Below are 17,121 nucleotides of genomic sequence, written 5' to 3' on the forward strand. Positions count from 1 at the left end.
TGATTCAGTCCTATACAATAACATTCTATTTCTACATCTCTGTTAGAGTTCTATAATATGTGGTCACTTTTTTCACTTTATTTTCTTTGTGAATACTTTTTTTTTACTTAATTAGAGCAATATGTAAATGATGAATAACTAATCTTAATTTGAATTGCTAATAAAGCTATAAGGGTATCTATAAATATAATTCTCCTTTGATTATTTTGTATTCTATTGAAGCAAACTACACTAGTTTGCTGACATAACTGGCATTGTTTACATGACTGGCTCTTGCTGGCATTTATAATAATTGAGTGCACATCAATCACCCAATAAGCCTTTAACATTTATATATGCTTAAATAATTTACTGCATCGCTTTAGGGTGCTCATTCCTAGAAAAAGGCCTTAAAAATGGGATTCAAAGCCTTTACTACTTTGACTGGTCCATTTAGTGGTTCCATAATATCCCAACTCTTCATTTCCATTATTGTGACCTAGGAAACGGAATGGATTAGGCCTTTTTTTTTTGTTACATGAGGTCAGGTGAAAAGATAAAAAATCTAATATTTTAAATATGAAAGGTCTTGTTTACGTTGTTATATCTATCTCTTTGTAGACAATTTTTTTATAAGCAAAGTTTCATTACTATTAAAGCAAGACACGTCCCTGGCAGTACATGAGATACCTAAATTAAGTTCATTAACAAGCCAATACAATCAGAAAATGAAATGACAACAGCTATCCTCCCTTGCTAACAAATTCCAAGATAAAACCCCAATACCCCGCAGAATATTTCCTATGTTAATTTTTCACACGACTTTATCTTGTGAAAATTCTGTATTTAAATTTTTTCTTAAATATTCATAAGCATTAATAACGCACCACCTATTTAATTTAATAAATACAAGAAATATAAATATAAAATTTTCACATGAAAAGGTCATATGAAAATCAAACATGAGAGAATATATCCCCAACTTTGATAGTAGTAGGATCACTTTCCAATTGCATAGCCTGGTAATGACTCTATAAAGCTTCTACATTAATTTTTTTAGATTTTTGTAAGGTGAATCACGATATCCCTCTCTCAAGAGTCAATTACTAATTTTCTGAGATACTAGCTAGTCCTTAGCTCTTGATTGAGAAATATTCTTGGTTCTAAAAAAAAAAATCTAAAGGAAGTTATGTAAAAGTTTTATAGAAATTTAAGTGAATAATTGTCTACATATACATTAAAAAAAAACATTCTGACATTATTAGATTCATGTAGCCCACTTAATGGGAAAAAGCTTTATCTTTATTGTTGTATTAGTTTTTGAGATTAATACTTATCTATTGACATTCATAAATTATTGTTTTAATTATTTTAAGATAAATATTTTAAAAATCAATAAATTTATCATGATTGATAACTGTGTAAGTCCATAACCTTTTTTCTTTTAATTTTTATATTATAAATTTGATTTACTGAAAAACCTTAGAGCACCATAAATTTGCTGTTTCGCTTATTAGATTTAAATGTGGGAGATGTGTAGAGTTGTGGCTCCTACTTCTAGTTACCTACATTAATTGATGGTTGTCAATTATGTCTCTGTCTATTCTAGATTGCTGGAAACACACTTATTTAAGGTCTTTCCTACTATTTATATAGTATAAATTAATATGATACTCGATCTAATTAGAATATTTGCTCATATGATTTTTTTTCCTTCAGAAAATGCGTGTCTTGCGTCACAGGAATATGGCACATTGATTAATGCATTGCTACATAACTACACAGCGTAAAAAGGACAAGTCAAACTCTCTAGCTAACTTTTCTTGATGACAACCTCTACTAGTTGATGGTTATGCACCTTATTTTGTGCTCACGAATTTGAACAGACGAGTTCATGACATTATTAAATGCACACCAATAGCACTTTGGACCAGTTAAGAGACCCTTTTTGCTTATATATTCCAATATTACAAAGTCATCACAAGCACAGCTTCTTCCCTCTCCTTCTCCATGCTTCTCTTCAAATCTAGCTAAGCTTCTTAGTTCTAAAGAGCACACAGCAAGTTCTTAAATGCAGTGACTATTACTACTTCATTGGCAGAATTATAAGGTGACTAGACATTAATTACTTGAGAGCCTTTGCAGTTTGACCATTCTTTCTTGCAGGGTATCAACGTTATTTTCTCAACTTTAATTTGCTCTAATTTTCATCATCAACTAGGTTGTTTTTCTCACACCATAAAGATTCATAGTATCTATCATCTGGTTGTTAGGATGTGAAGTTTTGTGAGATTATGAAAAGTCAGCAAATCTTAGATATAGTAAAAAAATTGTTAGTCTTATGGGTGGTAGCCGCGTAATAGACCTGTGATTATCCTTTAGATTGAATGTTAAGACAAAAAAATTGATTCATATTCTCCAAATTAATAATGCTGTCAGATTGTGATCTTGTTCCCACTTTTTTTATTTATTTAATTTTCGTGTATGTTTACATGTTCAAAGTTGTTTAAATAAAATAGATTCTGGGAATGATTTGTTCATGTAAAATACTAAGTCAATTAACATGTAGAAATGTGAATGTGGGCCTAATGGGAGAGCGTGGACTATGTTGTATTTGTATCAAACACGGGAAGTGTATTTGTCCAAAAGAATTCAAACCAATTGAACTCAACCCTTCTATGCTTATATACACTTTTTGCTTTGTTCAATGTGGAATTTTATAGTTCTCCGACACAACTTATTTTATTTAACTTCATTGTATCTTTACATGTTTCAAAGTTGTTTTAATAAAATAGATTCTGGAAATGGTTTGTCCATGTAAAATACTAAGTTAACATGGCCCTACCAGATCTTCATAAGTTTAGTCAACTAGGCGTGTTAGCCCCTTATAAATTCCTCCTTTTCTTTTCCTTTTTTTAATAATTAGTTCACATTTGCATTGGCAAATGATTACCATGTTTGGTTCACTATGAATATTCAATTTTCTCTGGCAGGCTGAAGTGTGATTTGCTTTTCTCTCCATTTTATTCCACACAGAAAATGAGAGAAAATATTTCAGAATCATGGCTAGTTATGATCACTGTGATATTGGCCACAGCAATATTTGCAAAACTATTTCAATTCAAGTTAAGGAAGGAAGATAAAAGCAAATGCAGATTACCACCAGGAAGGAGAGGCTGGCCTTTGATTGGTGACAGCATCAATTGGTACAATGCTGTTGCAAGTTCTCATCCTCCTCAGTTTGTTGAAGAAATGGTGAAAAGGTATAATTACTACCAATTTGCCACAACAGAATAAGTGCTACATATTCTAGCTTTTGAAATAGTTGAGATTGGTTGATTTGGAATCTAAGTTACTAGTCAGATAATAAATTATTGAAAGGTTGAATTCTCAATTTATAAGAGCTGATTAATCTAATCATAGGCCTCGTGTTTTATTTATTTTATTTAGCAGCAAAAGAGATTTTATTTAACAGAAGTCTTGGATAGGCCACAAGCCGTGATCACTAATTTTTATCAATATCAGCACAGACCCTGATTTAATTCCCTGTAAACTTGAAAAAATGAAGATAGCAGCAGCTGATTCATCAATCCTCGAAAACCAACCCCTACATATTTATAATTGAATAAATACAACAGCTAACTACTATAAAGACATTAGCTGTTATTCCCTTCTGCAACCACATCTATTCCCCGAGCACATATTGAGCCAAACTGAAACAGATATGTATTCCAGGAGGATATATTTCAGAACTTCTTAATTCCTCTAGCCAAACTGAAACATCAGATCTGCACTTAGCGTCACATTTTTCCTTAAAATTCATAATGTTCATATTGCTCCCATACAAGCTGTTGGATTTAACAGCCAGTCTGATAAAGACTAGCAGAAACCTTTATGCCTCCCTCTTAACCATTTCCAAGAATGAATTTTAGCTTCCTCCAATATTTCTTGAATCTGAACTTCTTGTTGTCTAAAGCCAATCATAGGCCTTATGAAAGGACAAAACTTAGATGCAATTCTTTTTGTAATTTTAATGTTGTTTTCTAATTAGAATTGAAGTTTTTATCTTGGTAATGAAGGTTTACATTAAATGTCAATATAGGTGGTGAAACTCTAATTCTAATCGGAGAACCACACCTAAAGCAGCTAAGTACTAAGTTTTGTCCCTTATGAAAAATGCTCTGAAGAGGGTCATTCTTTAGAATTCACTTTATTTGGAAACTAAGCTGCTTCTAAGAGAGTAATTTGAAAGAGCTTCAAAATCCAGTAACATGGTTTGTGAAAACCAATCTAATAAATGAAATCTTCATTTGGCACAGGTATGGTAAGATATTTTCTTGCAGCCTATTTGGAAAATGGGCAGTGGTGTCTGCAGATCCAAGCTTCAACCGGTTTGTGATGCAAAACGAAGGCAAATTATTTAAGTCAAGTTACCCAAAATCTTTCAGAGATTTGGTTGGTAAAAATGGTGTGATCACAGTGCAAGGAGAGCAACAAAGGAAGCTACATGGAATTGCCTCCAACATGATGCGCCTAGAGAAGCTTAAGTTCCATTTCTTGAATGATGTACAAAAGGTCATGCTCCAAACTTTGAGCAATTTTAACAACAACCAAGTCATTCTTCTCCAGGATGTTTGTAGGAAGGTAAATAATTTCAACTAATGATGTGTTTGTGTATGTAAGGTTACCACTAATATTTAATGCCAGTGACTCATTTTCGATTAATATTTACATGATTTACTTCAGGTTGCTATACATTTAATGGTTAATCAACTTTTGGGGGTTTCAAGTGAGTCTCAAGTTAATGAAATGGCTCAGCTGTTTTCTGGCTTTGTTGATGGTTGTTTATCCATTCCCATCAACATCCCTGGCTATGCATACCACACTGCTATGAAGGTACAATGAGAACTTTTTTAAAAGCATACAGACATAAATACAAAAACAACTATTTGATTTTTTAAACTATAGCTTAAAGAAATAAATTTGTTATTCTCATGATCACCTCCTTCGATGAGTAAACTAAAAAAACATCTTAAATGGAGTAATGAAACTTGAAATACTCAATTTTAACTTCTCATAGTTACGTTAATATTCAAATTTATCACAGGGCACCCTTATGTCCCTTTAAAGATTGTTATTAGGCCATTAATCTAGTAATGAAATTACTTTAACAAAATATGATTCTAAAAATAATCTTACTAGATGGGATTAAAATGTCAAATGGTACTGAAAATCACATTCTATGAATATCAGGCCAGGGAGAAAATCATAAGCAAGATAAACAGGACCATAGAGGTACACAGACAAAATGGTGCTTCTATTGAAGGTAATGGTGTACTTGGAAGATTATTAGAGGAAGAAAGCTTGCCTGATGATGCTGTTGCAGACTTCATTATCAATCTTCTCTTTGCGGGAAATGAAACAACCACCAAAACAATGCTCTTTGCAGTCTATTTCCTTACTCAATGTCCTAGAGCCATGAAGCAACTGCTGGTATATATAATAACTACTCCTGAAATTTTTTCCCTATATGTTTATTTGGTACATAAAACATTATCTTAGGGGATTTCTCTGATATTTAAACTGAAAAATATTTTTTTATTAATTTTTCTCATGGACAGGATGAACATGATTCTCTGAGGAGTAATTCTGGAGATAAATTTCTTACATGGCAGGATTATAAAGCAATGTCATTCACTCAATGTGTAAGTGATTAAATTTTCACTCTAAATTACTAAGATAAGTGAGGAATTGAAGTATTTTGCAACACAACAATTAAAAGGCTGACATGAGAAGAAATTACTAAGTTCTCAATAGGGTTCACTCTTTAGGATTTTTGTATTATATCTTAAGTATTTTCTTGTGACTGATATTAGTTAAACTCGTAGTCTATATATTCATTATTCAATAATAGAAAATAGTGTGTTAACGTTTGTTTTTGTCTTCCACTAACAGGTTATTGATGAAACACTAAGACTTGGGGGTATTGCAATTTGGTTAATGAGAGAAGCAAAAGAAGACGTTCAGTACCAAGGTATAAAATTGAGTGTAAACGATATGCAAAGTTCGTCTAAAAGAGTTTTTCTTTTACATTTACATCCTAAGATATATTGAAACTTAATTATTTATTAGTTATTACTATTGATTCATTCTACTGTTGCAACCACGGTATGTGGTTATGTGCATATGTAGAAGTTTTACAATAGTCTACTAACTATAACTTATCTGCATTTGAGTAGATTTTGTTATTCCCAAAGGGTGCTTTGTGGTTCCATTTCTTTCAGCAGTCCATTTAGATGAGAATGTATACAGTGGAGCTCTAAATTTTAATCCTTGGAGATGGATGGAACCTGAGAACGAGGTTAGTCCACATACCATTTTGGTGCATACTATATGTAATTTTTTGTACTTTAATTTCTTTTCTTTCTTAATTCCTATCCTCTCAATGCAGGAAAAGAGAAATTGGAGAACTAGTCCATTCTATGCACCCTTTGGAGGAGGTGCTAGATTCTGTCCAGGAACAGAGTTGGCTCGCCTCCAAATTGCTTTTTTTCTTCATTACTTCGTAACTACCTATAGGTAATGCCCCTCTTTCTCTCTGGTATTTGAGAATGAGAAATGCCTCCTCTTTATTCTTTATTCTTGATGTCATGTGTCCTACTTCTTATCTATTGTGTATTTGGTTCAACTTTGAAATGCATTTTATAACTTTTATGATTTTGTTTGATTTTACATGAAAAATTGAGAATACGTTTGTTAATAACATCAATCCAAACACACTCTTAATCTCATTATAATTTTTAATAAAGTTTAATCACTAGTGAAAAATATGTTAAAAGTATATAATAATTTGTGTTTAAAACACTTCTCATTTCCAAGAATGTTAGTAGCATTCTCTTTCACATACTTTTTTAAATTATTTTTATTATTTGTTGAAAGATAAATGTTACCAACACACTTTTTATAATCCTCTTTCCTATACAATACTTTTTCTATTAGCTAAAATTTATGTGTATCTTACTAAACATGCAAGTCTCATCTTTTATTTTGTGGGATCTATTTTTAAACTAGCAGGACTTACATAATTTTCAACTAATAAAAAAAATATGCTGAAAGTTAGTAACTATGTTGTTAACACTCATCTTAACTGATATTCATAAAGTTCCACTAGAAAATGTGGGTTTATGAATTCTACATGAATTTTATATAATAGTAATCATAACTTTTTGTTAAAGCATGAACTAACAAATCTAACCATAGCTGATTCGTTGAATGTTTTCATTAACAGATGGACACAAATCAAGGAAGATAGGATGTCCTTCTTTCCCTCTGCTCGATTGGTGAATGGTTTTGAAATTCGTCTGACGAGAAGACATGATAATGAAACAGATTAAAAGATGGCACCATCTTCACTTCAGAATCCACCTAGTTCTCTACTATTTTTCAGTAATTGTTTTCTCTGGCCACTGTTTTTGCTGAGTACTCTCTCAGTTCTCCCAACAACATGTGTTTCAGAGTTTAAATTCTGTTGTCACTTGCCATGTATAAATTTATGTATATTGTATTTTTATATTGTAATATGTATATTACTTATAAAAGGGTGTATAGTATACAACAGTTCAGTCTAGGGGTGCTTCTTCTTTCTTCATTTTTTCCATAGTCCATTGTGCAGACAAATTTGCTTTTATTATATTTTTTTCAAGTAATACATTAACTTAGTCCTTGAAGGTACAAATACTGATTAATTCAATTCCTACAAATATGAAATATCGTTTTAGTTTCTAAAATTATTACTAAAACTTTGTTATTTAGTTTTTTTTTATATTTATTACTTTATATAAAAAAATATTATTCTTTGATAACACTGTAAAGTAATATATTATGATTAGATAATAATATTAGTAAAAAAAGATTTGATAATACTATTTTTTTTAAATATTAGATGAAAATATTACATTCTCAATATATTTAAATTAAATTTATTTCAAGTTAACATGAAAGGATCATATTACATGTTTAGCTACATAAAAATATCATAATAAAGTTAATTAAGTTTTTAATTTCTTGACTTTTTTAATTCAAAATTTCAGTCCCTATTTTTTTTGACATTTTTTAATCTTTCAATAGTTATCCATCAATATTTTTAATTCATTTGTTAATTTTAGTCCTTCCTTTATTTTATATTTGAGATTAATTTTGAGTTATATAAAAAAATGAAGGAGTAAAAAAAGAAAAATGAAATTTAGAAAGACAAAAAATACTGAAAAAAATAATAGAGAACTAAAAGTTATAAAAAAAATTAAAAACTAAAAATTAATATATGAAGATATTGAAGAACTAGAAACTTAAATAACCTAAAATATACATGTTTATTCTGTCCTTGTTAATCCTGAACTGTTCGTTTTCTATATTTTTTTAACCTAACTTCGATTAATCAACTCCTTTAAATTTACCTCTAAATTTTTTTTTAAAAAAAATTATAGTTTTTAGTTTTCACTACTTTGTCGTGAGATGAAAGTACTATAAAAGAAGACAGTTATGTTCTAGAAGCGTCCTATATCTTCCCATTCAATTTGAGGATCTCTCGCTCGCAGCAGCGAGGAATCAAATCGAAAATTCAGACTCTCACTCTTCTCCCGTCAGCTTCCACTCATAGTAGACAAAATTCTACATAGACAGAGAGAAAACTGTTGAAGATGGCAGGAAGAGAAGTTCGTGAATACACCAACCTCAGCGACCCCAAAGGTATTCATTCCATTCCTAATTTTTTTCTTCAAGTTTTTCAATTGGTCGTTGTTGTTGTTTAAAGTTTTCATTTTCCGTGGATTTTGATTACTGGGTATGTGTCAATTTCGCAGATAAGAAATGGGGTAAGGGAAAAGATAAGATTGACGATGAAGACATTACTTTCCAACGCATGGTTGCAAAGGTTAGCGCATTGGTTCACCATCCGTTCTGTTTTTATATGTGTGGACGTTAATATTAATATAATATGTACTTTGGTACCCCTTTGCAAGTATACTTTATTTTGCTGTTCAAACTAATCTAATATATGATCCTTTGTGTAACTAATCCTTATAATTAAGGGTTTTTAATTTGTAATGTTTGATGGTATTTTGGAATTAGCTTTCATGCATTTGCGATATGCCCAAAATACAGTTTCTGTGATTATTTATGAGACTATTCTTTGATTGTTGTATGGACTTTGGGATGGCTACTTTAGAATAAGCTTTTTAGCTGTGGTGCACGATATGGTTACTAGCATTGGTATGGTACGGGTACTAGGATTTGACCAAATTTCTACATCAATGGTACGGATATGGGATGGTATATCGTTTAGAGAATTCTATAAGTATAAGAAAAAAGTATTAAAAGGCTAATGTAAATACAATTTGCATAATGTCCTGACTAAGATAAGCAGAAAAATCAAACATTGAACAAATTTTGAATGAAGTAGCAGTTTGCTTCATTTCTAGTAATGGACAGAACAACTCAGCAAGAAACTTGGTGTTATGGATGGACTGATTTGTACCTAAGTGAGGAATCTGTATTGGGCACGTAATAGTATAGTTTTGTAGGTGGCTTCTTTGAACTTCACCATCCCTGATTAATAAGTGTTGCAAAGCAGAATTTTGTAATTCTTCTGTGTTGGTTTTCTCTCTTGGTTATGTACTGCCTGTTTTTGCTGTTTTCAACTTTCAAGCAATTTTTTGTGCAATTTGAGGGATTTTGCTGATAACATGCCCCGGCAGGGATATTGGCTTCCTGTATTGGGTGGCTGATGCAAGCAGATGCAAGAGGTTGCTGGGGAGCGCGGAGGTTACCTTCATGGACGAGGCGGTACAGCTCTTTTTCCCCTGCTTTTGTGTGTCTGTGTTGCTTGCACTTCCCGCTTCACATGCTTCTTTAGTTTACTTCTTCCCTTGTTAAAGTTTAAATATGCAGCCTTGGACAGTGATGATCTACTTTATCTCAAGGAGCAAATGGAAGCCGAGGAGGATGCAGAGCGCCTCCTGCGTCGCACTGAAAAACGGGCATTTGCTGCATTTAAGATATCCTTTTGTGGTCATTGCGACACATAACAATCCATGTTTTCTTCTTCATCTTGGGTTGATTTGATACTGATTTTTATGTCCTACTACTACAAGTATCTTGTGTCACTCTTGCACGTATTGTTCTTAATGTTTGATCAGAGTCATCTTATTTTCTTAATGATGCTTGAAACTGTAAATCAGTAACTGGATCTGACTGTGAACTGGTAATGGGATATGTTTAAGGTTTTGGGTGGGTTGAACCAGATGATTTTGAAAAAACTGACAAATACTATGATTAGTATACATGAGGGCAAGCCTTGGCATAGCGGTAAAGTTGCACCTTGGTGATCGGTTGGTCATGGGTTTGAATCCGGAAACAATCTCTTTGCATTTGCAAGGGTAAGCTGCGTACAATGACCCTCCTCCATACCTTCACATAGTGACTAGCCCTTTGGCACCAGGGTATGTTAGCTTTTACAGTATGATAGTATATGAAAAGTATAAAATGTATATGTTAAGTATATAAGTAGAAGTATGAGATAATATATTTAAAAAATCTATAATAATAGAAGCAATTTATGACAAATCAATGATTACAAAATTACAATAAATAAATGTTACTCTGTATAAATATTTAATATGTGCTATAATAAACAGATTTCTATGAGTAAAATTATTCCTTGAACACATTTGGGTATAAAAGTATCCAAGTTTTATTCCTTTTTTAAAAATCTCAAATTATTTTCATGTATTAAACATATATAATATATAATTAATATAACGGTTTACTTGTACTTCTAACAGCTGACCTCTAGCTTGGTGGTACGATGCTAGATGCATTAATTGTGAGGCACTGAGTTTGAATCCCTATCTGCATGTTTTTAGCTGTGGGCCCATTAAGCTTGCATTGATTCAACTGGTCAAACCCTGGCTGGTTCACATGTCAGTCCACAGGGTTAGATCGGTTCACAGCCAGTTTAGCATGTTCAGGGCTGGCTTTTAATGCTATTCAGGCTTGATTGGACTGTCCACTAGGCTGGTTCATGGTCAATCCAATCAAACTAGCCATTCTGGTTCAGTTTTAAAAATTATGCTGTGAATCTCGCATCCTACATTTGGTGAAGAAATTATGTAGGATTAGGAGTAGGATCTTTCTTTTAGCATGACTGAAGTATATACTTCAAGCTGTATGAGATATTGTTTTTAGTCTGGCAATTTGATTCAATAAATTTAAACAGGTGTTACATTTTGAATATGGTTGTCTGATCCTAATAACATGTACTGAATTGATTTATCCAAATGCAATCTAGGAATTTTTAACTTATTCATTTGCCCCTTTTCATAGTTTGTGAAAGCTATGTTAAATGTAGTGGTAAAGTTTTTCTGATACAATTGCTTGTGCTTAAGTTGTATATATTCTTCTGTTTCCCCTTGACCAATGAATACAGAGCTGCAAGTTTAGCAGATTCTTCACCCACGTCAGTACCTCTGGCATTTCGGGTTGAGCCGAAACCCAAAAGTGGGATCAGGTAAATCTTCCAATCCCTCTTATCCCTCTATGCAATATGCATTTCCTTGTCTTTTTCTGGCTTCAGTGTTGCTGATAGTATTTTTGTATTTTTGTTATAGGCAGCAAGATCTGCTGAAGAAAGTCGTTGAGATTAAACCTAAGCGGCCAAGATGTGATAGCAATCAGTCAACCCCTGCTAGTAATGCTCCTGTTACAAATCGTAAGCCTGATCACGATTCTTCAAAAGAGAAGGAGCAGTCTTTACCAGGAACAAAGAAAGTGGAGGAACAATCTTTGTCTGGATCAAAGAAAGCAAAGGAACATGCTTCATTAGGGTCACAAGAAGCCGAAGCTAAGCCTAAGGTTGAAAGCTCTGGTGGGGGATTACTGGGCCTGGCATATGATAGTTCTGATGATGAATGACTGGCAATTGCAGTTTGATGGCAGATCAGTGCTTTCCATCATTGTCTTTGTAGGTTGTAGTTTTAGTACAGAATGCTTGATTTAATCAGAGAAAGTATTAAAAATTGTAGTGTTTAGGTATAAAAAGTTCCTTGTATGAAGGGTGGGAAAAGAAAATGAAGTATTAGCCCATTACTATACAACTAGATCCAAGATACAGTTTTGTATGCGATCATCGAATTTTAATGTGCCAGTTTTGTTAATTCTTGAAGTATGTTGGGGGTTCATGGAGGACTTACATATTCGGAACCCATATATATTATGGTCGTGGCTTGTAGCATAGATAACTTGATGCAAAATTTAACATTAACATTGACAAACGCGAGTACGTAGTTTCCTACGGCCAAAATATCAGTTATGATTTCCAAGATTTTTAAGTTCTATTTTTGTTGTCATCATTGAATGATAATAATAAATAAACCTGCATCCTAGCCTCGGAAATTACAGTTGAGTCAAATTCAGTATGGAACAACTTTATTCCCAAACTCTTCACAATAAAAATGATCACACTTGAGTTTCTTTGTGATATTTGTTACCTCTTCGACCTATCTCTTGGCTAGCGTGCCTTATTATGTGTTTCCACCTCATCCTTGGTTTTGTGATATGAAGTTGATTGAAATTGTTGTCATGCCTTATTCTGGTCCAGTGTTTTACAAAACAAAACCAAGGTGGTTACGAAAGAGGCAGGGAAAACTATATATACAATCCCAAAAAATTTCGCTAACGCCAAAAATTTCTGGTTTAAGTGAATTTCTGATCTGCAGTTTCTTCAAAAGGCAATTTCACTTCAGTCCAAATTTTCTTGCTTAAGTGAATTTTGCTACGATTTTTCACTTCAAGTTTTATCATTTCTCTCTTCAAGTTGTCTTTAAATCCAATTCAAACTCCTACAAAAATAATTCATCAATAAACAAGTGTAACCTATCAAAATGATGAACTAAAGTGTAAAATTACATATTCACAAATTTATAATTTAAAAGACCCAAACAAAATCCTAAATAATAGATATGATGAGATAATTGTCTAAATTTAGATATGTCAAATAAGTTCTTAGGTCAATTATCATTAGATATCCAACGGATACAATAATAGAAATTAAAGGGGTTACATGTGCATGTATGAGGGTGGAAGAAAATCGTTTAGGGTGGAATGGAATTTTCTTAAAGTACCGATATGAGAACCATTATTATAACGTTGTACCTTAAAACTCATATATCAATAATAAATTTTTATTAGTTCACCATTTAAAATTTTGTACACCGGTAATATATAAAAAATTTAACTGTTGAATTATTTAAAAAAAGAGATGAACGATGTGTAATACAATTAGGAAAGGGCAATTACTTACAAGTTACAGGTCTTAAATAGCTCTTTCCTAAATAAATTCTCGCTCACATGAAGGAGAAAAGGGAGATGATGATACTAAATTTTAACGAGAAAAATTTTGTTAAAGAAAAAAATCAGAACCAAAAGTAAATATGGGGTGGTGGCGCAGTTGGCTAGCGCGTAGGTCTCATAGCTTCTGAGTTATCCTGAGGTCGAGAGTTCGAGCCTCTCTCACCCCATTTTTGCTTTTTGAGACATGTATTCATGAAGAATAAAAAATAAAAAAAATCTAACAGATAGAAATATACATGTCACATAAAATATAAACTTTTTTTTATAGTTAAAATAAAACTTTGTTGAAATTTAGGCTTTGGTTAGTATGGATGAAAGTGAGAGGATATATTGAAGAAGGAAAACTCTCAATTTTCTCTTCTCTACCAAATAATATAAAATCTCATTTATTTGTAACTCATTTTCTTTCTTTTTTTCTACATTAGATATCTGGAAATGTATAATATATATCCTATTTTATCCATTTTGTGAGAACCAAGTAAATTGGTACCTTTCATATGTAGGAAGCAAACAAAATGTCAAAATCCATGAGAAAACTAAATGCAGGGTCGGCAGCAGCAAGTGAGTACAGTTACGAAATTGTCAGATTTTGCTGCATATAATGAAAGTTGAGTTTGAATGCGATTGATGGAGATCGTGACAAAACTAAAGTGTTGTGGATTACTAAGTCAAAAATTATTTCATCTTAAATGGGTGCAAATTGCAATAATCAATTTGTTTGTTTGTTTGGTTTATCATCTCACACATGTGGTTGCTGCTAGTCTGGCCTTCTGATTTTTTTTAAGCTAAAACTTGAGTTTCATTTTTGGGTAATTTGGAAGTAGGATATGTATTTCTACCATAAAATTTAGCTGAAGTTTAGTGATTCTCCCTGTGTCTTACACAGAAGCAAGTTTTTCTATAATCTTAATTAATTTTTAATATAAAAATATTAGATTTAAATAAGTTTTGAAAAAAAGGATTTTTTGTGTAAAAAGTTATAAATGGTCTTCCCATCACAATTCAAACAACAATTTATAATTAAATAATAGTGTAAAATGATCATTTTACACTTTACATAGAATCATAAGTTTTTATCTTATGAATATTTTAAAGGTTGAATTTAATTTAAGATTTTTTTTTGTTTTTCTTATATTTTTTTTAGATTTGAGTTTCTTGGAGAACTCATTGAAGGTGGAGGAATCACGTTTGGGACGAGAAAACTATAATTATTAGCTTTTAAAAATAAATGCGGAAAATCATATCCAAGGTATACAAAACCAAACACACTATTACTTCATAGTATTTAGTTTCGTGTCTGAGAAGACTTAAACTATGATTTAGGTAAAATTTGTCTTTTAATTAGTTTTTGTTAAAAACTATAGTTAGAGAATTTCAAACGAAAGATAAAACACACCATTCTAATATACAGGGTGATTTAATTTCTTTTGTTTCTTGTTAAATTTGAAATTTGAATTTTGACTATGCATGCACTTGATCAAATCAATGGGGTTGGATATATATAAGATCGTTTGATAAATTAATGGTTCATCGACACTCCCACGCTCCGTGGAAGATATGAAAATTAACTTTCTGTTATTTGTTGCAAACATATATACCCTGAACACCAGTCATAAGAAACCAGTTCAAAGAAATTATAAGTAGTATCTGCAGACACACAAACTCAGGTACAATGCACCAATATTTAGTCTTAGTTTGCATACGACAATTAATTGTCCGTGACTTAATTGTTTATGCTGACTTCTTTTTGTGTGTACAAAAGGAGTGTCTATATATATGTTTAGAAAAATGTTACGTGGATATCCCTATCACCTATTGAACATCTAGAAAGAGAAAAAAAATATAGATTTGATGTAATTTATGATATGACAAAACAAAAGAGATAAAAAGAAATAATAATTATTGATAGGATATTTACAATGATAAGATATATATGTATTATTACTCACATATTTATTAATCTGATATAAAATTATTTAATATTTTTATCAATATGTGTATTTTATTTTTAAAATGTGTTCCTATTTCACATTATCCATATTGATTTGGTAGCAACTCTTGTCATTGACCTAACAAAACAGTCTATTTTTATTTGTTCTCAACGGAAAGAAAACAAAAGATAAAAATCATACTATACAATTTAAAGAAAATAAGACATGATTCCGGCTTATAAGTGTGTCATTAAACTATTATAGTGGAGTATAGGAATAGGACAGACATGTATAGCACTACACTACTTGCTAAAGGTCTAAACTAAAGATGAAGCCACCTTAATTAAGATATTGCCAATTAGATTGCAAACCAAGTATGTTAAAGGAAATCAGATTGACATAAACTTGACATAAAGAGTTCAAGCTAAATTTGACATAAACTTGACATAAAGAGTTCAAGCTAAATTTGACATAAACTTGAGAATTTATATGTGTGTGTGTGTAATCCAACATATATAAAGAGTTCAAGCTATATTTGACATAAACTTGAGAATTTATATTCTTATACTCTTATACTAATAGTAACATTATTTGATGATTAGCCACATATACTCCCCCTCACCACAATTTCCTGAGTACGTATATGTGGCTTTTGTCAAAATAAATTTAGTAATTGGGAACACCGGAAACTCAAGTGAATCTTATAAAGAAAAATGAATGGACTTTGATTGGAACCTTTGTCCTTTTTTTCGACAATAACCTTTATCCTTAAATTTATACGAATTGATAATAGAAAGCATACAACAGTTCCCTTAAAATATTTTATTCGACCCCCTCTCTCGTTCTCTTCGTTAGATGAAAGCATTCGTCACATTCTAGAAGCTAATAATTTAACTTAATAATAATGAATAATTTTATAATGATGTGATGTATGAACTATTACTGGATTGGTGGATTTGATTCAAGGTTTTGTGCGTGCGGGAGCTAAACTAAATTTATTAATGGTATCGGAACCTTGAAGCTAATGTCGTAAGCGAGGTGAATACACAAAATAAATTATTGAAAATAAATTAAATATTTTTTTCGTAATATCCTTTTCATCGAGGAAGCCAGGTTATGAAATTGCTAGAGAGATGACAAAAAAAATCTACAAGTTATTAGCTAGGTCTAAGGCAAAGTTTTGGAGAAATTTAATATAACAAAAAAAATATATCTCTTTTTTTTAGTCTTGAAACATGTAAAGTTTTTTATGAAATATTTATAATAAAGTATTTTTGAATATTATATAGTTAATTTATTTAATATATTTCATAATATTATTAATAACATTTGAAATAGTTTTAATTTTGACAAACTTTGTTTGATTACAATAATTTTTTTTATCTATAATATTAGTGTGGAGTATTCATTATTTTTGTAGCTTTACTAATGAATAATAATTATTTAAAATATTGTTAATGATGTTTTATAAATAATGCATATATTTTAAATAAATATATAATTTTTAAACTTAAATATATTTTTAGTCCTTTAAATTTAAGTAATTATTTTTTGAGTCTCTAAAATAATTATAAGACGAAAAACAAAAGAACATTAAATTATAATGAAAAAAATATATCTAAATCTTTTTTGTTATTTACGATATTTTTTAAATCTCCAATATATTTTCATCCATATTCATCTTCCAGTTATTAACAATAATCTTTAATGACTAAATTAAAATTTTTATTCTTTTAATAATTAAATTATCAATGACTTAAAGACACAAAATGATCATATATATATATATATATATTAACAATGTAAA

The 17,121-nt window shown here is 31.0% G+C and overlaps 2 protein-coding genes and 1 non-coding gene across 5 annotated transcripts; all 3 read left to right on the forward strand.

Moving 5' to 3' along the window:
* The first annotated feature begins 1,955 nt into the window (after window positions 1–1,955).
* Window positions 1,956–7,606, forward strand: LOC114390281 (abietadienol/abietadienal oxidase-like). 2 transcript variants are annotated; one of them, XM_028350987.1, is made up of 10 exons: window positions 1,956–2,089; window positions 2,973–3,242; window positions 4,299–4,623; window positions 4,726–4,875; window positions 5,233–5,472; window positions 5,601–5,684; window positions 5,935–6,013; window positions 6,219–6,340; window positions 6,431–6,558; window positions 7,268–7,606. In XM_028350987.1, the coding sequence occupies exons 2-10, from the start codon at window positions 3,019–3,021 to the stop codon at window positions 7,371–7,373; spliced, it is 1,458 nt and encodes a 485-aa protein (XP_028206788.1). In that variant the 5' UTR covers window positions 1,956–2,089; window positions 2,973–3,018; the 3' UTR covers window positions 7,374–7,606. The 2 variants fall into 2 exon arrangements, with proteins under 2 accessions (XP_028206788.1, XP_028206789.1); XM_028350988.1 differs by lacking the exon at window positions 1,956–2,089 and having other exon boundaries at window positions 2,743–3,242.
* A 918-nt stretch (window positions 7,607–8,524) lies between these two features.
* LOC114391275 lies at window positions 8,525–12,240 on the forward strand. 2 transcript variants are annotated; one of them, XM_028352353.1, is made up of 6 exons: window positions 8,525–8,724; window positions 8,838–8,908; window positions 9,771–9,819; window positions 9,925–10,031; window positions 11,460–11,542; window positions 11,643–12,240. In XM_028352353.1, the coding sequence occupies exons 1-6, from the start codon at window positions 8,676–8,678 to the stop codon at window positions 11,944–11,946; spliced, it is 663 nt and encodes a 220-aa protein (XP_028208154.1). In that variant the 5' UTR covers window positions 8,525–8,675; the 3' UTR covers window positions 11,947–12,240. The 2 variants fall into 2 exon arrangements, with proteins under 2 accessions (XP_028208154.1, XP_028208155.1); XM_028352354.1 differs by having other exon boundaries at window positions 8,526–8,724; window positions 9,732–9,819.
* Window positions 12,241–13,465: 1,225 nt separating this feature from the next.
* On the forward strand, window positions 13,466–13,550 carry TRNAM-CAU. The gene is given in 2 exon segments: window positions 13,466–13,503; window positions 13,515–13,550. It is a non-coding gene; the product is annotated as a tRNA-Met (tRNA).
* Window positions 13,551–17,121: the final 3,571 nt, after the last annotated feature.

The sequence above is a fragment of the Glycine soja genome, chromosome 16 (genome assembly GCF_004193775.1).
Source record: "Glycine soja cultivar W05 chromosome 16, ASM419377v2, whole genome shotgun sequence".
In the NCBI taxonomy this organism is placed as follows: Eukaryota; Viridiplantae; Streptophyta; class Magnoliopsida; order Fabales; family Fabaceae; genus Glycine; species Glycine soja.